We start from the raw sequence: 21963 nt of genomic DNA on the forward strand, positions 1-21963 counted from the left end.
GGCAAATTTTCTCAGGCTCGTAACTTTTGATTGGTATAACTAAACTTGATGAAACTCATATATTTAAAATCAGCATTAAAATACAATTTTTTGATGTAACTATTGGTATCAAAATTCTGTTTTTTAAAGTTTCGGTTACTATTGAGCCGGGTCGCTCCTTACTACAGTTCGTTACCACAAACTTTTTGATTATATTTTAGATGCTTTTGCTATGAAAATCTTCTATTCCCATATTCCCGAATTCTATTAAAAATTATTTTTATTTGTGGTATTTTTAATTATTCTCTTCCAGAGTCACTTGTTAGAGCTTTTGAAGGGATTAAGAAGCTATATTCTAGACGATGATAGGAATCATGTGGAAAAATGTATAAGTAGACTACGGGAAACTTTTGAATTTGACGGTACGGCTTTGAACCATATTCAGCTGGCTCTGTACCGCTTCCAAGAAGCCGTTAACATTATACTAAGAAGACATAATATAAAACCTCATTGGATGTTTGCTCTTGACGATCTTGTAAGGAAATCAGTCCGAGCCGCAATTACAGTTTTAAGTCCAGGTAAGCTAAATGTAAAAGAAACTGTGTTTAACAGAGGTTTTTTAATGTTTGATTGAATTAATTGAATTATATGCTTGTATAATTGCTACCGATTAAAGGTACGCTATGTCTTTTTGAATTAAAATCAACTTGATAAAAGTGATGAAAAACTCGAGAGCCATGGCTAATTGGAGAAAAGCCCAGACAAATAGTTTGACTGAGAGCCAAAGCTGACATAACCCTTTTCAGAATTGTATAAAAATGATATCATTTTACTTGTTGACAGATAGTCTATCATCCATCCTACGGCAGAACTAAGGTAGATAGGCATGGAGTAAGGTAATTCAAATCTCTCTCTCTCTTTCTCTCTTTCTCTCTCTCTCTCTCTCTCTCTCTCTCTCTCTCTCTCTCTCTCTCTCTCTCCTCTCTCTCTCCTCTCTCTCTCTCTCTCTCTCTCTCTCCCTCTCTCTCTCTCCCTATAGTGGAAAACAAAACGAAGTTAATTCTATGGAAATAAGGAAGGAAAAATGTGTAAATATTTTGGTCGAGACCTCCGATTGACCGTCTTCAGTGCACAAAACAAATAAAGAGTAAAAACTAACCGAATAAAAGTTTTAAAAACACAATTAAAATAAAATGAACTCTGAAAAATAAATATTAAATTAAATCAGACCGTTTCAAAGAACAAGAGATAAACACATAAAAGTTTTAAGGATACAATAAAAACAAAACGAACCTGAAAAATAAATACTAAGTTAAACCATACCCTCTCAAAGAGTAAGAAATAAACGGATAAAAGTTTTAAGGACACGATAAAAACAAAACGAACAATTAAAGCAGAACCTCTCAAAGCAACGTTGAAAGTTGAAAGCCGGCTATATTTATTCAATACAAGTGTGTTTAAAGCCAACTTTCGAACTAGGATCTCCATCTAAGTTACCCCTTATTTTGAGTATTTTTTTAGACTGGCTTTTAAGTTTGAGAAATTTTCTCATCATCTTTTATGAGAAAAAGCCAGATTTTCATTTACATATATCCGCTATTGAAACGCTGGAAGAAAATTTACGTTTGTCTAGCCGTTTAAGGAAGTTTCACAGTCCGAACGGTAAATACGATTACTTACCTCTACATTCTATTATGGCCTTTCTGGCCTATTTGATGTGGCCTCTATAAAGATTACGTGTACTTGTTAGTGCTAAATATGCTTACGAGGGTAGTTAAGAACCCCGTATTTCACAAAAAATGTAACAGAAATTTTGGTCTGATTTTCATTTTTCGAATAACAGATTTATGTCGGAAAAAGTTACTGAAAAAGAAAAACTCGATTTCCTGATTCCTGATTTAATTTCGCTTCCTGTTGCAAAAGTCGTTTCAAATTCGTAGCTTTTACCTGCCAATAGACTACCATTTGCTCTTTTTTTGCATGCAATAGGATACGTTCACTTCTCTGCATTATTGCTCCTTTAATTATTTGTTTATTATTTGTTTAATTATATGTCAGAACTTGGTGCAAATCTGGCTGGTAGTGGTAGAATTGAAGCTGATGATCTTGAACAGGTTCCATTTCCTGGCAATGGAGGAAATGTCCAAGAGGACCCAACAGACGAAGGATCAACATCTGGTATATCAACTATTTACAGTGGAAGATCTGGGAAGCAGCAGCATCATAAGATCAAGGAAGAATTGGGCCTATTACGAAGAGAAAATACGAGGTGATTTTTTTTTTATTATTTTACGTTATTAAACATAGTATCCTTTTTTACATATATCAAAATTGAAAAAAAAAACTTTAAATAAGATGAAGGCAGAGAGATGAAAGGAAGAAAATAACCAAAGGATTAAAAATGGCTTTTTTGGAGGTTAAGTTAAATCTATGAATAATGACTAACAATTTTGTTGATTATAGTATTTCTCTCTCATGTAGCTTGATTGTAAATATAATATGACTTTCTTTTTTTTATCAATGTGTATTGCTGAGGATCTGGAAGATGCAGCTGGACGGCATAATAGTAAAATATTGTACTGGCGTGCTAATAAATTGAGAGAGAGTAGTCAATCCAGACTAGTCCCAATTAAAGTTAAATCTATGAATAATGACTAACAATTTTGTCGATTATTGTATTTCTCTCTCATGTAGCTTGATTGTAAATATAATATGACTTTCTTTTTTTTATCAATGTGTATTGCTGAGGATCTGGAAGATGCGGCTGGACGGCATAATAGTAAAATATTGTACTGGCGTGTTAATAAATCGAGAGAGAGTAGTCAATCCAGACTGGTCCCAATTAAAGTTAGGAACGGGGCTACAATTAGTCATATGGAAAGAGTTAGAGAGATGGGCAGAACATTTTGAGAATGTGCTAGACCGAGGTAGAGCTGCAGGAGAAGATATAAAAGAAAATGAAAGATTTTTGCGTTACCTTGGATGGATTTGTTTTGTGAGGAAGAATTAGCGACAGTACTAAAGGGATTAAAAAATGATAAGGCTCCAGTTGCTGATAGTGTGGTAAATGAGTTTCTTAAATTTGGTGGCCTGAGGTTAGAAATAAGTCACTGAATATTGTGAATATAATTTTTGAAAAAGGAAAAATACCTAACGATTTTAGAAAACCTTAATTAAACTACTGTATAAGAAAGGTGATAAGAGTGAGTTTCGTAATTATCGAGGCATTAGTCTGGTCTGTGTAGGTAGCAAATTGCTTAGTAATATGATACTTCTTAGACTGAGAGATGCTGCAGACAAAGTTTTAAGAGAAGAACAGTGCGGTTTTAGAAAGGGTAGAGGATGTGTTGACCAAGTTTTCACTCTTAGGTTAATAATTGGGAAGTCCTTTCGTTGTCAAACACCTTTGGTCCTCAGTTTTATCGAATATGAGCAGTTGTTCGATTCTGTTGATAGAAGAGCTTTAACGAAAGTCTTATCCTTGTTTGGTATACCAGACAAATACGTTAAAGTGATTAGTGCCATGTACGAGAATAGCTGATGCGGTTAAGACAGGAAATGAGGCTAGCAGCTGGTTTCGCATTAAGTCAGGAGTTAAGCAGGGTTGTGTTCTATCCCCCTTTATATGGACCATTTTGATGGACTTAGTCTTAAGGAGCACAGGAAAGGCAATGGGAGACCACAGAATCAAATGGGGAGGAAACAATTTCCTGGACTTACATTTTGCTGATGATTTAAGCATCCTAGATGAAACTGTGAGTAAAATGAATTGATTTCTAGAGGTTTTGAAAGTTCAGGGTGCTAGAATAGGTTTGAAGATCAATGTTAAGAAGACAAAGTCACTAAAGCTATGAGTAAGTGAAGTTGGGTAACGAAAAGATTGATCAGGTGAACAGCTTCACTCACCTTGGTAATATTATCAGTTAAGACGGTGAGAGCAGTGAAGATATTAAAAGTAGAATAGCCAAGTCACTTTTTGTTTTTTTTACACTTAAAAAAAGTTTAGAAGAATAAGAAGATAAGTTTACAAACCAAGATTAGAATTTTAGAAACTACAGTGATGACAGTGGTCAAATATTGTTTTGTAGCGATAAGAATTTCTTAGTTGTTTTCCAGGAAAACAGCCTACGGATTGTTCTGTGTACTGACTGACCATATTTCAAACAGTAGGCGTTATAAAAAGTGCAGTTCAATCCCGATTTCTAGGGCTATAATGAGAGAAAGGTTGAGATGGCTAGGGCACGTTCTGCGTTGAAGGATGACTGATTGCCGAACATTTTCCTTTTCGGCCCAACGTTTGGGGTGAAACGGAAAGCAGGTTCGTCAATTTTGGGCTGGGAAGGTGTAAAGAGGGAGGCTTTGATTAAATTGGGATGAAGGAGGAGCGTTTGTAGCTGTGTCGGCCTCAGGCGGCTTGGTGCTGCGGTGAGTTGTTAGTATCAGTATTAGTATTTGTGTACTTAAGTTAGTTATATATTTGAATTTAGAATTAGAAGAGATTCAAATCCATAGATAAACATTCCCTGTTTTTGAAATATATCGCAATTAAATAGTTCATGCCAAATTCAATAATGAAACCAGGCAAACCTTTTTTCAACAGTGTTGCAGCAATGGCCTTCAACTCAACCAAAAAACCAGAAGCGATAAGGTTCAGTCCGCTGTAACGAAACCTCCTGGATCGCGTTACCCAACTGCATCTGTTTCTGTAATCCTGGGCGTCACTTTTAGCGTTGACTGCTCATTTGGTGTAGATAGTACCGGTCTTTTAAAAACGAGTACTTGGTGCAATGGCTCACTTATTAGCTAATGACGTTTGGGTTTCTCCCACTCACAGTTGAACTCTTCAGTTTTCTTGTATGTTTCTCAAGTATCTTTCCCTATTCTCGAATATGTATGTCCTGTGAGGGACCCACAGGGGAATGGTACAGACTATCTGAACTTAAGATCTGATGGTGATTTAAAAAAGGGCGATCCGAGTGTACTGAACCATCAATATATCATTTGTGAGAATGCTCTTTTTACTCTAAATTCTCAAACCTACGTGATAGGCGTTTCAAGTTAACTTTGGAGAGTCTATCTGTTCCTTTGAAAGACACCGTTCACTATTCCTTCTATCTACACCAGTCAGAACCAACGCCCACCCTTAAATCGAATAGTGCCACAAATGAAGGAAATTTCGATATTTGAAGTCTTTTGTGCGTGTTATTCTCAGTGTTCTGAGTCAATAATGACCAGTTTGTTTCCTTTTTTTATTTGTAAAAATAATGCAATTTAGTCTGGCCTCAGCCTTGACTAGGATTTTTATTTTTAGTAATGAATGATTCTGATTCCCTAACCGACTCCTCAATTTAATGATAAACGACATTTCTATCATATCTGCTGCAACCCAGACTAGGAAAGTTTACTGATGATAATACTAACACCAAGGCTAAGGCTACTACTATTTATTAATATTTCAGTTACTTTGAGCTAACGTTCGTTCTTTATGATAATTAAATAAAAAAAAAACTAATTTTTTTTTGCTGAAAGAAAGGAGCGACATTAAAACTTTAAACGAACAGAAATTACTCCGTATATAAAATGGGTTGTCCCCTCCGCAATCCCTCGCTCTTTACGCTAAAGCTTTTAATTGTTTTAAAAAGTAGAATTGTGGTAAAGAGTCAAACCCGTGATTTGTCTTCTGGCAAAAATACAAAATTCCACATTTTTGTAGATAGGAGCTTGAAACTTCTACAATAGGGTTCTCTGATACGCTGAATCTGATGGTGTCATCTCCGTTAAGATTCTACGACTTTTAGGGGGTGTTTCCCCCTGTTTTCTTAAATGTGGCAAATTTTCTCAGGCTCGTAACTTTTGATGGGTAAAACTAAACTTGATGAAACTTATGTATTTAAAATCAGCATTAAAACGCGATTCTTTTGATGTAGCTATTGATACCAAAATTCAATTTTTTAGAATTCTGGTTACTATTGAGCCGGGTCGCTCCTTACTACAGTTCGTTACCACGAACTGTTTGATAAAATCTTAAAGTTGGTATTTAACTGAGTTTTTCAATGGAAATATGGGTTAAATTACAAGTTCGTTAGTTAGAACCTAACTAGAAATAAAACTTTTTTAAAATTTTCAGGAGTCTTTCTAGTTTTAATTGAAAAATTAAAACTATTGATCAGACAATATAAACATTTTTGCAGTTTACATAATAACTTTAGCAATCCTCAACTGAGAGCTAAAATAAAATAAAATTATATTTTTAAAAGACAAATGTGTGTATAAATATTGCATTCACTTGTTACACCATATTAAAATATCCCGCTTAGGATATTTTAAATTAAATTATATAAAAACTTAATTGATTAAAAATTCAATTGAATGCAAATTAACATAATTAAGCTTAAATTTAAACATTTGTTGAATATTTAATTTCTAGTTTTGTTTTTAGGCTGCTCCACGAGCTTGTTACTTCTCAAAGAGACGTACAAGACTTGTTGCAGAGGACGATACAAGAGCAGCATGTTGTCAGAAACTGGATCGAAAATCAAAGACAGTGAGTAATTCTTTTTCTTTCTTTATTTTGGTACGGACGTAACATATTTGCTTTATTTCCTCATAGAATTTGTTGATTTTTTTCTGTCTTTTCGTTTGTTTATTGTTTGTTTGTTTTGTTTTTTTTCGAATAATAACTGAGGTCATAATAAACAATTCGAATGATGACAAACGATTTTGCGTGAACTTTTAGGCCTAACATTTTCCGATTGTTGTTTGAGACAGGATGAAAAAAAAACAGCGAGTTATTTATCCTTTGTCCCATTTTGTCAGTCGGGTATCAAAAGGTCGTATCTCCATAATTGTAAATTTTCAGAAGAGCAAACAAAAGACCTCACAACTTTTTTATTTTCCCTCTGATAACTTTAAAACAAAAACATATTGATATGCATTGATTTTGAATATTAATCCGTTTTTGTTTTATGCTTATCAGAGGGGAAATAAAAGAAGCTGTAAGGTTTTTTGTTTGCTCTTCTGAAAATTAACAATTATGGAGATAGGACCTTTTGATACCTGGCCGACGATTTGTAGTTTGTAGGACCAAAAACTTCCACGGAAAATTTATATGCAAAAAACATCCAATCCATGTGAACCATAAATTGAAAACGTTATATTTAGTCACTACAAAGAACCAATTCAAATACCATTTAATTTTTTTTCGCAACAAGTAATAAGTTACTCGCACTAGGATGAGCTCTGTTGGTGATGAAGTTGGTGGTTGGTATTTTGGCTAAATCATTACTCTATTTAATTTATAAAAGAAATCGTTTAGCCTGTAGCCTGTCTCTGAGAAAATACATAATCTTCATTTTAGACTGACTCTGGGGTGAAATCCGTCCTTTTCGGCAATTTAGCTACCATTTGTTGGCGATTTCAGGTGTTTCATCAAGAAGGAATGAAAAAAAAAAAAACAAATAAAAAAGCTGTAAAGTTTTTTGTTTGCTCTTCTGAAAATTTACAATTATGGACATACGACCTTTTGATACCTGGCCAACGACTTGTACCCTATTCTAAGGGTATTACAGTACGGTACAATAAAATTTAAATTCAATAAGCTTTGAAAGACCATCAATTACCCTAATAATTCTATTCAAGTTGTTGCCTCTATATAGGTTGATATGTCAAAATGCCAGACCAAAAAGCCTGTACGAGCTTTTGCTCCATTATTGGTGACAATGCGAAAGTTTTTGCTAATGTAATTCTCTCCCTGAAATGACCTTTTCTTAGTAATAATTTTTTCACACTACGCCATAGAACCTTTCACAATAGCATAACTAGAGATGTCGGCCCTTAAAATAAATATAAACATTCATGTACTAACATGAATAACTCTGGGCTGATTACTGCTCCAAAAAATTCTGATTTTTCTTTTCATTTTCGATTTTTAGTTGAACACTTTTGTTATAAATATCAGCTGATTAAACATTTGTATTTAATTTTTCAAAAATTCAAGATTGTAGCACTGATAACTGTCTTGGCAATAGGTTTTCCAAATTCTCTTTTTTGCTGGATGTAGACAATAGGCCGTGTAATTCTTCTATGTCTGCACTGGGTTTCGGATGTAGATACAGTTAAAGATCAAGTCCTTAGTACAAAGTACAAAAAGTAAAATTTTCCTCTGTTGTTTCCTGGCTGAGTTCTTTATGGTAATTTGGTTCCTTGCTGTTTGTGCTGTGCAGGCCTGAAATTGATAATGCTTTTAAAAAAGCAGAAATAATAATTCCAGCTAAAGATGGTTCAAGGCTGTATTCAGGAGAGGGATTAGGATGGTTTGAAGTCCCCCCTGAAACGTTTGTCTGACTCGTGGAAACAAAACAAAAAAGAACAAAAACACACTTGGTGCGTTTTTGAAGTTTCTTCTGTACCCCCCCCCCCCCGAACAAAATTCCTGGATACGATCCTGATAAGATTGTTATTATGCTTTTTAATGTTCTTTTCAATCAATCTACATCATGTCGCCCCATTTAAGGCTATTAATCTGTTGGTTTATAATCTTGCAACGAGATAATATTTGTGTTAAACACATTCTTCTTGGAAGTTCCCTACTCTTTTGTCCCCTTGAGCTCATGTTCAAATGGTGTTCACAACTGGAATAGTTCTGACCTCGTTCTCTTCTGGTCTTCTTACTCCTGTTCCAAAAAAGAATAAATCGCTGAATGAGTGTTCTTCATATCGCCCTATTACAGTCGCTACTACTTTCTGCAAGATTTTTGATACACTTGTAATGCCATAATTTACAGATAAATTCTACATGCCGCCATATCAGTTTGGTTTCCAGAAAGGCCTAGGGTGTCCCCACGCGCTTACTGCACTGTCGTCAATACTTATAGATGCTGATAAGTCTGGTGATTCGCTCGTCCTAGGGAGTCATGATGTAAGCCGTGCTTCCGACTCTCTAATTCACGCGCATATTCTCCTTGAGCTATATAAACGTGGAGTTGGCACGTCTGCTATTCGTGCTTTGTATGATACTTATAACCATCTTGTTGTTGTAATCAGGCTACCTGATGGGACCATAACACGTTCCGTTATTCCAGTCCGTCGAGGCGTCAGACAGGGTACCCTTACTTCTCCAGTTACCTTCAATAGCTGTATCCTGAACGCACAGTCCAGCGCAGTTCCTTCGTGTATTGTAACAGGTGTGTGTCGCTATGTCGCTCATCAGTGATTGATGTGTCGCTTATCGCTTATGCAGATGATATTTTTAACCCCAGTCGAACAGTACAGTCGTTCGAAAGAAATTTGCTATTTTAAGTAAAGAATATGCTAAGATTAACCTTACATTCAATAGAGAAAAATCAGATGTGTTCAATGGGGTGAAACTCGAGCAGGATTTACTGTTAATCATGACGGCGCGCCAGTTTTCCCAAGATCACAATTGAAATATTTAGCTTCCTATCGGTGACACTCTTAAAGCAACTAGAAGGCTCTTGATCCTTCATTTCCAGCTTCGAACAGCAACTGCATACGGAAGCTTGGTAGCAAACAAACTTCGACTCAACCGCAAACTGCTAGCTAAACTTTACAATGCTTCTGCACTCCCGAATTTCCTATATCTTGCAGCTTTTTGGCGTACGTTTACTATAACTGAGACGAAGGAGCTTCGGCGAATCTATTTCCGGTATGCCAAATATCTGCTTGCCCTTCCACCATGGTCAAGCAACTCCTGGGTCATTAAAAGATTTGGCATCATAGCCCCAAATGCTTCTATCAGAAAAAGCATAGAAGCTTATAATAGTAGAATTGGTCGGCACCCATGGAGCGCTATTTTGACACAATGAATGCTTTGCTTTTGCTTTTGTATGTTTTAATTTGTTTTTAAGTAAGATGAAATGTCGTTTTTTCTCTTAGATTTTTTTATTATTGCTCTGCTAGACGTAAAAATGGTATCTGAATCCATTTACCGACTCTCTTGAAAACATTTTTTAATAATTTTTAATATATAATAATTCTAAATTATAATTTTGATTAAATTTGATTCAAACTAATTTTTAATTTTAGTTTTTAGATTGTGTAGAGTTAAAATACAGATTTTTTTGCAGGAGTTGGTTGACTTTTTGAAATTTCTAACACCAAACAATGTTTTTTGGTAGTTTCAAAAGAATTTTGAAAAAAATTTAATGTACTGATATTTTATGTTTAAAATTTTTTTAATGTCCTCCCGACTGACCACTTCCAATACCCAAAATTCAGGTACCTCCTCCCTTCTGTCTCTTTTTTCAATTTATATATTCCACTTGCTTTGATTGGTTTTGGTATGTTTTTCTCTTTTTTTTCTTTTTTTCTCTTTGTTTTTACTATATTCATTTGTTAATTGATTTTAGTACATAAGCAGATGTGTCATTATTTTGCTTTTGTTGTTTTTCGTTTCTTTTCTTTTTTCTATATTCATTTTTTTTCCACTTCCTTTATTAATTGATTTTGCTACGTAAGAATATGTGTCATTGTTTTGTTTTTTGTTGCTTTTCTTCTATATTAATTGATGTAATGTTTAGTATATCACCATCACAGGCCAAAGAGCCTTTGTGGGGTCTAATGCTTTGTAATTTTTCTTTATTTTCTCTTAATAAACAGATTGATTGATTGATTGATTAAATCTGCCGTCAGTTTGACACCTAATATACTTAGTTAAAAATGTATATCAGATAAAAGACGCGTATTCCTGGGAACCATTTTGTGATTCTGTCACCTCTTTGCTTACGTCTCATATGGGGGTTTCTTTTCTTTTTCAGTTGGTTTATTTCTTGTAGAGTTGAATACGGCTTGGTAGAGACCCTAGCCGAAATATCTACTTTATTTTGTATTTCTCATTCGCTAATTGCAAACTACCCTCGTTGTTGTTCTTTTGTCTCTTCTGTCCTTTTTCATTCTTCATCTTTCCCTCTAATTTTCTTATGCACATAGTAGATAAGAATTATATTCGTTAGGTTTTATAATAACGTGATGCCATCTTTGGAAGAATCAACTTCTGACTCAGCGGGGCAGAATCCAGACCCAGCTCTTCAACAATGGTTGATCAGCCTAAATCTTGACTCAGGTGTCATAGCAAAGGTTAGGCTCACTTCTATTTTACTAACAGTTTGTAATTCAGAAGGAAAAATATTGTTATGCATAAATTTTTTTCTGTTTAAATACGCTTTAGAGTAACCCAGAGATTACAAAAATGCGATTAGGTTTTTAAGTTTAATCTCATACTTCGTCCAAGGCCGTATCCAGGGGGGTAGGGGCGTTTGAAACCTCCCCCCCTCCCTTCGAGATGTTTGTCTGACTCGTAAAAACTTAACGAAAATGGATATAAACATTTTTTTGCGTTTTTTTTCGTGTAAACCCACCCCCTAAAAAAAATCCTTGTGTAAAGCACCCTCCAAAAAAAAAATCCCGGGTACGGCCCAAACTTCGTCCATTTTCTTCTTTTTCACGAATCGCTATGTTATTTCATTTCATAGGATAGTTGAAATATTTTAAATGAGTTGTTGAAAGACAGATCCGTAAAAAGAAAACTATATCTTGCCAAAGCGAAAACTTTGCTTTTGACAGATGAAAGGAATCGACTTAATATAAGCAATGCCGTGTATTTGCCGTATTGTTAGCCATTTTGTGAAAAAAAAGAGATGAATATTTAATTGTGTAAAACCTAAGATTTTTAAACACTGAACTTTTCAGACTTAGCTCATTCTGAAAGTACTCAAATATACGTAACTATCTCTTTTCTTATTCGAATCAATTTATCATTTCAGTTTGCTCTTTTTTCGCTTATGCTGTCGTTTTTTTTTTTTTTTTGCTAAGAGGCTTGTTAAAATTGATTATGACCAAAATGCGTACTAACGGGGTCTTCGTCAACTTTTTTTTAGAATCAGATGTTTCTAATAATTTTTAGAATTAGATAATTTTATATAACTTTTAGAATAATTTTCAAATAATTTGTAAATATTTTATAAGATAAATGTTATATAGCATAGAAAATATATAATATAAAAATAAATAAATAAATTTTACTATAAAATTGAAATTATTTTTTATAATTTTTAGAATAATTTTAGATAATTTTTAGGAGTAGAATTAAAACACAATTGGATTTTTACCCTCTTAAGCCTTTCATGTGATCTTCATTCAAAATGCTGCTTAAAAAAAATGTTGATCTCATTTGAATTTCTCAAATCAAAATGAACATACCTTATCAAATGAATGTCTATTTTGTAGAATTTTTAGGATTAGAACTAGAACATAATTTGAATTTTACCCTCTTAAAACACATTTCATGTGACCTTCGTTCAAAATGTTGCTTAAAACCGGATATTTGGATCTCATTTGAATTTCTTAAATCAAGTGAACATACCTTATCAAATGAATGTCTGTTTAGTGTTTTCTAAATGCTTTCATAAAATATAAAGTAAGTTCAAAAAGAACACATATCGTGGAAAAAGTCTGGTAATATTAAACGGGATAACCTGCTTGAAAACTCCCCTTTGAATTGTTCTAGGTCAAAACAAACTTTTAGGGCTGAATTTGCAGTCCAGATTAGTCCATGGATATGTAATTTAAATTCATTTCTCTACTCTTCCTTCTTCAGAACATTGACTTCTCATGAAATCGGATTATTGTTTCGCTGCTTGAATTGAAGCTCCATGAACAGCTCAATCATCCAAATTGGGGCCCGCAAATATGTTGCTCAGCTTCTTCTTTCTTATTCCGATTTGTAGGTTATAGTAGATTTGTAGAAGATAGGTCAAGGTGATTAAACAAGGTTGAAAGAGAGAATACCTTGTGCCTCTATTGCTGTGGTTCTTCAGTAGTTTTAACATTATTTTAGTACGAGACATCTTTTTTTGTAAATTTCTATCTTTCTTGGCTTCTGAGCTTTTTTTTCTGGTTGTACACAATAGAAACAGAAAATTAGGTCATGAAAAAATTTAGTGCAGTACAGTGGCGTCAATTGGGAGGAAAGGGCATTTGCCCTCTTCTCCTACCTAGATTTGAAATTATGTTTATGGAATTTTCGCTGAAAAATGCTTGGTATTTTTATTGACAAGATTGAAACAAAACATAATTCCCCTTATCGTTTATTTCCGTGAAACGACGCCACTGTTGCAACAATTATTCTAAGTTTGTGTTAAATCTTGGTTGGAGAATTTTGAATTTCGGTTTTCAAAAAGACGAAATACCTTTTCTTTTAGGTGTCAGCTCTGTTTAAAGTATTTGAAACCTTGGTTAGAAAACGTACAGTATCATTTATAGTAGCCTAACAGTAACAGCGTAAATATCGATTTTCAAAAAGATGGAAAAAAGCGGACTTTCAATTTTCAAGAAGATGAAATACCTTTTGTTTTAGGTGTCAGCCCTGTTTAAAGTATTTGAAATCTTGGTTAGAAAATGTATAGTAACATTTATAGTAGACTAACAGTAACAGCGTAAATATCGATTTTCAAAAAAGGGCGGAATTTCGATTTTTAAAAAGATGAAACACCTTTTCTTTTAGGTGTCAGCTCTGTTTAAAGTATTTGAAATCTTGGTTAGAAAACGCATAGTAACATTTATAGTAAAAGTAACAGCGTAAGTATCGATTTTCAGAAAGATGGGAAAAAAGCGGAATTTCGATTTTAAAAAGATGAAATACCTTTTCTTTTAGGTGTCAGCTCTGTTTAAAGTATTTGAAATCTTGGTTAGAAAACGTATAGTAACATTTATAGTAACAAGTAACAGCGTAAATATCGATTTTCAAAAAGATGGGAAAAAGCAGAATTTCGATTTTCAAAAAGATGAAATCTTTTCTTTTAGGTGTCAGCTCTGTTTAAAGTATTTGAAATCTTGGTTAGATAACGTGTAGTAACATTTATAGTAAAAGTAACAGCGTAAATATCGGTTTTCAAAAAGATGGGAAAAAGCGGAATTTCGATTTTCAAAAAGATGAAACACCTTTTCTTTTAGGTGTCAGCTCTGTTTAAAGTATTTGAAATTTGGTTAGAAAACGTATAGTAACATTTAATAGTAACGGTAACAGCGTAAATATCGATTTTCAAAAAGATGGGAAAAAAGCGGAATTTCGATTTTCAAAAAGATGAAATACCTTTTCTTTTAGGTGTCAGCTCTGTTTAAAGTATTTGAAATCTTGGTTAGAAAACGTATAGTAACATTTATAGTAACAGTAACAGCGTAAATATCGATTTTCAAAAAGATGGGAAAAAAAGCGGAATTTCGATTTTCAAAAAGATGAAATACCTTTTCTTTTAGGTGTCAGCTCTGTTTAAAGTATTTGAAATCTTGGTTAGAAAACGTATAGTAACATTTATAGTAACAGTAACAGCGTAAATATCGATTTTCAAAAAGATGGAAAAAAAGCGGAATTTCGATTTTCAAAAAGATGAAATACCTTTTCTTTTAGGTGTCAGCTCTGTTTAAAGTATTTGAAATCCTGGTTAGAAAACGTATAGTAACATTTATAGTAGCCTAACAATAACAGCGTAAATATCGATTTTCAAAAAGATGGGAAAAAAGCAGAATTTCGATTTTCAAAAAGATGAAACACCTTTTCTTTTAGGTGTCAGCTCTGTTTAAAGTATTTGAAATCTTGGTTAGAAAACGTATAGTAACATTTATAGTAAAAGTAACAGCGTAAATATCGATTTTCAAAAAGATGGGAAAAAGCGGAATTTCGATTTTCTAAAAGATAAAATGCTTTTTCTTTTAGGTGTCAGCTCTGTTTAAAGTATTTGAAATCTTGGTTAGATAACGTGTAGTAACATTTATAGTAAAAGTAACAGCGTAAATATCGGTTTTCAAAAAGATGGGAAAAAGCGGAATTTCGATTTTCAAAAAGATGAAACACCTTTTCTTTTAGGTGTCAACTCTGTTTAAAGTATTTGAAATTTTGGTTAGAAAACGTATAGTAACATTTAAAGTAACGGTAACAGCGTAAATATCGATTTTCAAAAAGATGAAAAAAGCGGAATTTCGATTTTTAAAAATATGAAATACCTTTTCTTTTGGGTGTCAGCTCTGTTGAAAGTATTTGAAATCTTGGTTAGAAAACGTTTTGTAACATTTATAGTAACAGTAACAGCGTAAATATCGATTTTCAAAAAGATGGGAAAAAAAGCGGAATTTCGATTTTCAAAAAGATGAAATACCTTTTCTTTTAGGTGTCAGCTCTGTTTAAAGTATTTGAAATCTTGGTTAGAAAACGTATAGTAACATTTTTAGTAACAGTAACAGCGTAAATATCGATTTTCAAAAAGATGGAAAAAAACAGAATTTCGATTTTCAAAAGATGAATACCTTTTCTTTTAGGTGTCAGCTCTGTTTAAAGTATTTGAAATCTGGTTAGAAAACGTATAGTAACATTTATAGTAGCCTAACAAGTAACAGCGTAAATATCGATTTTCAAAAAGATGGGAAAAAAGCAGAATTTCGATTTTCAAAAGATGAAACACCTTTTCTTTTAGGTGTCAGCTCTGTTTAAAGTATTTGAAATCTTGGTTAGAAACGTGTAGTAACATTTATAGTAAAAGTAACAGCGTAAATATCGGTTTTCAAAAAGATGGGAAAAAGCGGAATTTCGATTTTAAAAGATAAAATACCTTTTCTTTTAGGTGTCAGCTCTGTTTAAAGTATTTGAAATCTTGGTTAGAAAACGTGTAGTAATATTTATAGTAAAAGTAACAGCGTAAATATCGATTTTCAAAAAGATGGGAAAAAGCGGAATTTCGATTTTCTAAAAGATAAAATACCTTTTCTTTTAGGTGTCAGCTCTGTTTAAAGTATTTGAAATCTGGTTAGAAAACGTATAGTAACATTTATAGTAATAGTAACAGCGTAAATATCGATTTTCAAAAAGATGGGAAAAAAGCGGAATTTCGATTTTCAAAAAGATGAAATACCTTTTCTTTTAGGTGTCAGCTCTGTTTAAAGTATTTGAAATCTTGGTTAGAAAACGTATAGTAACATTTATAGTAGCCTAACAGTAACAGCGTAAATATCGATTTTCAAAAAGATGGAAAAAAGCAGAATTTCGATTTTCAAAAAGATGAAATACCTTTTCTTTTAGGTGTCAGCTCTGTTTAAAGTATTTGAAATCTTGGTTAGAAAACGTATAGTAACATTTATAGTAGCCTAACAGTAACAGCGTAAATATCGATTTTCAAAAAGATGGAAAAAAAGCAGAATTTCGATTTTCAAAAGATGAAATACCTTTTCTTTTAGGTGTCAGCTCTGTTTAAAGTATTTGAAATCTGGTTAGAAAACGTGTAGTAACATTTATATAGTAACAAGTAACAGCGTAAATATCGATTTTCAAAAAGATGGGAAAAAAGCGGAATTTCGATTTTCAAAAAGATGAAATACCTTTTCTTTTAGGTGTCAGCTCTGTTTAAAGTATTTGAAATCTTGGTTAGAAAACGTATAGTAACATTTATAGTAACAGTAACAGCGTAAATATCGATTTTCAAAAGATGGGAAAAAAGCGGAATTTCGATTTTCAAAAAGATGAAATACCTTTTCTTTTAGGTGTCAGCTCTGTTTAAAGTATTTGAAATCTTGGTTAGAAAACGTATAGTAACATTTTTAGTAACAGTAACAGCGTAAATATCGATTTTCAAAAAGATGGGAAAAAAAGCAGAATTTCGATTTTCAAAAGATGAAATACCTTTTCTTTTAGGTGTCAGCTCTGTTTAAAGTATTTGAAATCTGGTTAGAAAACGTATAGTAACATTTATAGTAGCCTAACAAGTAACAGCGTAAATATCGATTTTCAAAAAGATGGGAAAAAAGCAGAATTTCGATTTTCAAAAAGATGAAACACCTTTTCTTTTAGGTGTCAGCTCTGTTTAAAGTATTTGAAATCTTGGTTAGATAACGTGTAGTAACATTTATAGTAAAAGTAACAGCGTAAATATCGGTTTTCAAAAAGATGGGAAAAAGCGGAATTTCGATTTTAAAAGATAAAATGCTTTTCTTTTAGGTGTCAGCTCTGTTTAAAGTATTTGAAATCTTGGTTAGAATAACGTGTAGTAATATTTATAGTAAAAGTAACAGCGTAAATATCGTTTTCAAAAAGATGGGAAAAAGCGGAATTTCGATTTTCTAAAAGATAAAATACCTTTTCTTTTAGGTGTCAGCTCTGTTTAAAGTATTTGAAATCTGGTTAGAAAACGTATAGTAACATTTATAGTAAAAGTAACAGCGTAAATATCGATTTTCAAAAAGATGGGAAAAAAGCGGAATTTCGATTTTCAAAAAGATGAAATACCTTTTCTTTTAGGTGTCAGCTCTGTTTAAAGTATTTGAAATCTTGGTTAGAAAACGTATAGTAACATTTTTAGTAACAGTAACTGCGTAAATATCGATTTTCAAAAAGATGGAAAAAAAACAGAATTTCGATTTTCAAAAAGATGAAATACCTTTTCTTTTAGGTGTCAGCTCTGTTTAAAGTATTTGAAATCATGGTTAGAAAACGTATAGTAACATTTATAGTAGTAACAGTAACAGCGTAAATATCGATTTTCAAAAAGATGGGAAAAAAGCAGAATTTCGATTTTCAAAAGATGAAATACCTTTTCTTTTAGGTGTCAGCTCTGTTTAAAGTATTTGAAATCTTGGTTAGAAAACGTGTAGTAACATTTATAGTAAAAGTAACAGCGTAAATATCGATTTTCAAAAAGATGGGAAAAAGCGGAATTTCGATTTTCAAAAAGATGAAACACCTTTTCTTTTAGGTGTCAGCTCTGTTTAAAGTATTTGAAATCTTGGTTAGATAACGTGTAGTAACATTTATAGTAAGTAACAGCGTAAATATCGTTTTCAAAAAGATGGGAAAAAAGCGGAATTTCGATTTTTAAAAAGATGAAATACCTTTTCTTTTAGGTGTCAGCTCTGTTTAAAGTATTTGAAATCTTGGTTAGAAAACGTATAGTAACATTTATAGTAACAGTAACAGCGTAAATATCGATTTTCAAAAAGATGGGAAAAAAGCGGAATTTCGATTTTCAAAAAGATGAAATACCTTTTCTTTTAGGTGTCAGCTCTGTTTAAAGTATTTGAAATCTTGGTTAGAAAACGTATAGTAACATTTTATAGTAACAAGTAACAGCGTAAATATCGATTTTCAAAAAGATGGGAAAAAAGCAGAATTTCGATTTTCAAAAAGATGAAATACCTTTTCTTTTAGGTGTCAGCTCTGTTTAAAGTATTTGAAATCTTGGTTAGAAAACGTGTAGTAACATTTATAGTAAAAGTAACAGCGTAAATATCGATTTTCAAAAAGATGGGAAAAAAGCAGAATTTCGATTTTCAAAAGATAAAATACCTTTTCTTTTAGGTGTCAGCTCTGTTTAAAGTATTTGAAATCTTGGTTAGAAAACGTATAGTAACATTTATAGTAAAAGTAACAGCGTAAATATCGATTTTCAAAAAGATGGAAAAAAAGCAGAATTTCGATTTTCAAAAAGATGAAACGCCTTTTCTTTTAGGTGTCAGCTCTGTTTAAAGTATTTGAAATCTTGGTTAGAAAACGTATAGTAACATTTATAGTAACAGTAACAGCGTAAATATCGTTTTTTAAAAAGATGAAAAAAGCGGAATTTCGATTTTTAAAAATATGAAATACCTTTTCTTTTGGGTGTCAGCTCTGTGTAAAGTATTTGAAATCTTGGTTAGAAAACGTTAGTAACATTTATAGTAACAGTAACAGCGTAAATATCGATTTTCAAAAAGATGGGAAAAAAAGCGGAATTTCGATTTTCAAAAAGATGAAATACCTTTTCTTTTAGGTGTCAGCTCTGTTTAAAGTATTTGAAATCTGGTTAGAAAACGTATAGTAACATTTATAGTAGTAACAAGTAACAGCGTAAATATCGATTTTCAAAAAGATGGGAAAAAAGCAGAATTTCGATTTTCAAAAGATGAAATACCTTTTCTTTTAGGTGTCAGCTCTGTTTAAAGTATTTGAAATCTTGGTTAGAAAACGTATAGTAACATTTATAGTAACAGTAACAGCGTAAATATCGATTTTCAAAAAGATGGGAAAAAAGCGGAATTTCGATTTTCAAAAAGATAAAATGCTTTTCTTTTAGGTGTCAGCTCTGTTTAAAGTATTTGAAATCTTGGTTAGATAACGTGTAGTAACATTTATAGTAAAAGTAACAGCGTAAATATCGGTTTTCAAAAAGATGGGAAAAGGCGGAATTTCGATTTTCAAAAGATGAAACACCTTTTCTTTTAGGTGTCAGCTCTGTTTAAAGTATTTGAAATTTGGTTAGAAAACGTATAGTAACATTTAATAGTAACGGTAACAGCGTAAATATCGATTTTCAAAAAGATGGGAAAAAAGCGGAATTTCGATTTTTAAAAATATGAAATACCTTTTCTTTTAGGTGTCAGCTCTGTTTAAAGTATTTGAAATCTTGGTTAGAAAACGTTAGTAACATTTATAGTAACAGTAACAGCGTAAATATCGATTTTCAAAAAGATGGGAAAAAAAGCGGAATTTCGATTTTCAAAAAGATGAAATACCTTTTCTTTTAGGTGTCAGCTCTGTTTAAAGTATTTGAAATCTTGGTTAGAAAACGTATAGTAACATTTTTAGTAACAGTAACTGCGTAATATCGATTTTCAAAAAGATGGAAAAAAACAGAATTTCGATTTTCAAGAAGATGAAATACCTTTTCTTTCAGGTGTCAGCTCTGTTTAAAGTATTTGAAATCCTGGTTAGAAAACGTATAGTAACATTTATAGTAGCCTAACAATAACAGCGTAAATATCGATTTTCAAAAAGATGAAACACCTTTTCTTTTAGGTGTCAGCTCTGTTTAAAGTATTTGAAATCTTGGTTAGATAACGTGTAGTAACATTTATAGTAAAAGTAACAGCGTAAATATCGGTTTTCAAAAAGATGGGAAAAAGCGGAATTTCGATTTTCTAAAAGATAAAATGCTTTTTCTTTTAGGTGTCAGCTCTGTTTAAAGTATTTGAAATCTTGGTTAGATAACGTGTAGTAACATTTATAGTAAAAGTAACAGCGTAAATATCGGTTTTCAAAAAGATGGGAAAAAGCGGAATTTCGATTTTCTAAAAGATAAAATGCTTTTTCTTTTAGGTGTCAGCTCTGTTTAAAGTATTTGAAATCATGGTTAGAAAACGTATAGTAACATTTATAGTAACAGTAACAGCGTAAATATCGTTTTTCAAAAAGATGGGAAAAAAGCGGAATTTCGATTTTCTAAAAGATAAAATACCTTTTCTTTTAGGTGTCAGCTCTGTTTAAAGTATTTGAAATCTTGGTTAGAAAACGTATAGTAACATTTATAGTAGCCTAACAGTAACAGCGTAAATATCGATTTTCAAAAAGATGGGAAAAAAGCAGAATTTCGATTTTCAAAAAGATGAAATACCTTTTCTTTTAGGTGTCAGCTCTGTTTAAAGTATTTGAAATCTTGGTTAGAAAACGTATAGTAACATTTTTAGTAACAGTAACTGCGTAAATATCGATTTTCAAAAAGATGGAAAAAAACAGAATTTCTATTTTCAAGAAGAAGAAATACCTTTTCTTTCAGGTGTCAGCTCTGTTTAAAGTATTTGAAATCCTGGTTAGAAAACGTGTAGTAACATTTATAGTAGCCTAACAATAACAGCGTAAATATCGATTTTCAAAAAGATGGGAAAAAAGCAGAATTTCGATTTTCAAAAAGATGAAATACCTTTTCTGTTAGGTGTCAGCTCTGTTTAAAGTATTTGAAATCTTGGTTAGAAAACGTATAATAACATTTATAGTAGCCTAACAGTAACAGCGTAAATATCGATTTTCAAAAAGATGGGAAAAAAGCAGAATTTCGATTTTCAAAAAGATGAAATACCTTTTCTTTTAGGTGTCAGCTCTGTTTAAAGTATTTGAAATCTTGGTTAGAAAACGTATAGTAACATTTTTAGTAACAGTAACTGCGTAAATATCGATTTTCAAAAAGATGAAAAAAACAGAATTTCGATTTTCAAGAAGATGAAATACCTTTTCTTTCAGGTGTCAGCTCTGTTTAAAGTATTTGAAATCCTGGTTAGAAAACGTATAGTAACATTTATAGTAGCCTAACAATAACAGCGTAAATATCGATTTTCAAAAAGATGGGAAAAAAGCAGAATTTCGATTTTCAAAAAGATGAAACACCTTTTCTTTTAGGTGTCAGCTCTGTTTAAAGTATTTGAAATCTTGGTTAGATAACGTGTAGTAACATTTATAGTAAAAGTAACAGCGTAAATATCGGTTTTCAAAAAGATGGGAAAAAGCGGAATTTCGATTTTCTAAAAGATAAAATGCTTTTTCTTTTAGGTGTCAGCTCTGTTTAAAGTATTTGAAATCTTGGTTAGATAACGTGTAGTAACATTTATAGTAAAAGTAACAGCGTAAATATCGGTTTTCAAAAAGATGGGAAAAAGCGGAATTTCGATTTTCAAAAGATAAAATCCTTTTCTTTTAGGTGTCAGCTCTGTTTAAAGTATTTGAAATCTGGTTAGAAAACGTATAGTAACATTTATAGTAAAAGTAACAGCGTAAATATCGATTTTCAAAAAGATGAAAAAAGCGGAATTTCGATTTTCTAAAAGATAAAATACCTTTTCTTTTAGGTGTCAGCTCTGTTTAAAGTATTTGAAATCTTGGTTAGAAAACGTTTAGTAACATTTATAGTAACAGTAACAGCGTAAATATCGATTTTCAAAAAGATGGGAAAAAAGCGGAATTTCGATTTTCAAAAAGATGAAATACCTTTTCTTTTAGGTGTCAGCTCTGTTTAAAGTATTTGAAATCTTGGTTAGAAAACGTATAGTAACATTTTTAGTAACAGTAACTGCGTAAATATCGATTTTCAAAAAGATGGAAAAAAACAGAATTTCGATTTTCAAGAAGATGAAATACCTTTTCTTTCAGGTGTCAGCTCTGTTTAAAGTATTTGAAATCCTGGT

At 32.1% G+C, this 21963-nt stretch overlaps 1 protein-coding gene across 1 annotated transcript in view; it reads left to right on the forward strand.

Moving 5' to 3' along the window:
- The window catches only part of LOC136036336 (mitogen-activated protein kinase kinase kinase 15-like), a 145869-nt gene that overhangs the window by 96819 nt on the left and 27087 nt on the right, over nt 1–21963 (forward strand). The window contains exons 20-23 of the mRNA XM_065718489.1: nt 293–557; nt 2038–2248; nt 6419–6523; nt 10950–11073. Coding sequence (XP_065574561.1) covers nt 293–557; nt 2038–2248; nt 6419–6523; nt 10950–11073 — 705 coding nt within the window. The remainder of the gene's footprint in view (nt 1–292; nt 558–2037; nt 2249–6418; nt 6524–10949; nt 11074–21963) is intronic.

This window comes from Artemia franciscana, chromosome 2, assembly GCF_032884065.1.
Source record: "Artemia franciscana chromosome 2, ASM3288406v1, whole genome shotgun sequence".
Classification (NCBI taxonomy): domain Eukaryota; kingdom Metazoa; phylum Arthropoda; class Branchiopoda; order Anostraca; family Artemiidae; genus Artemia; species Artemia franciscana.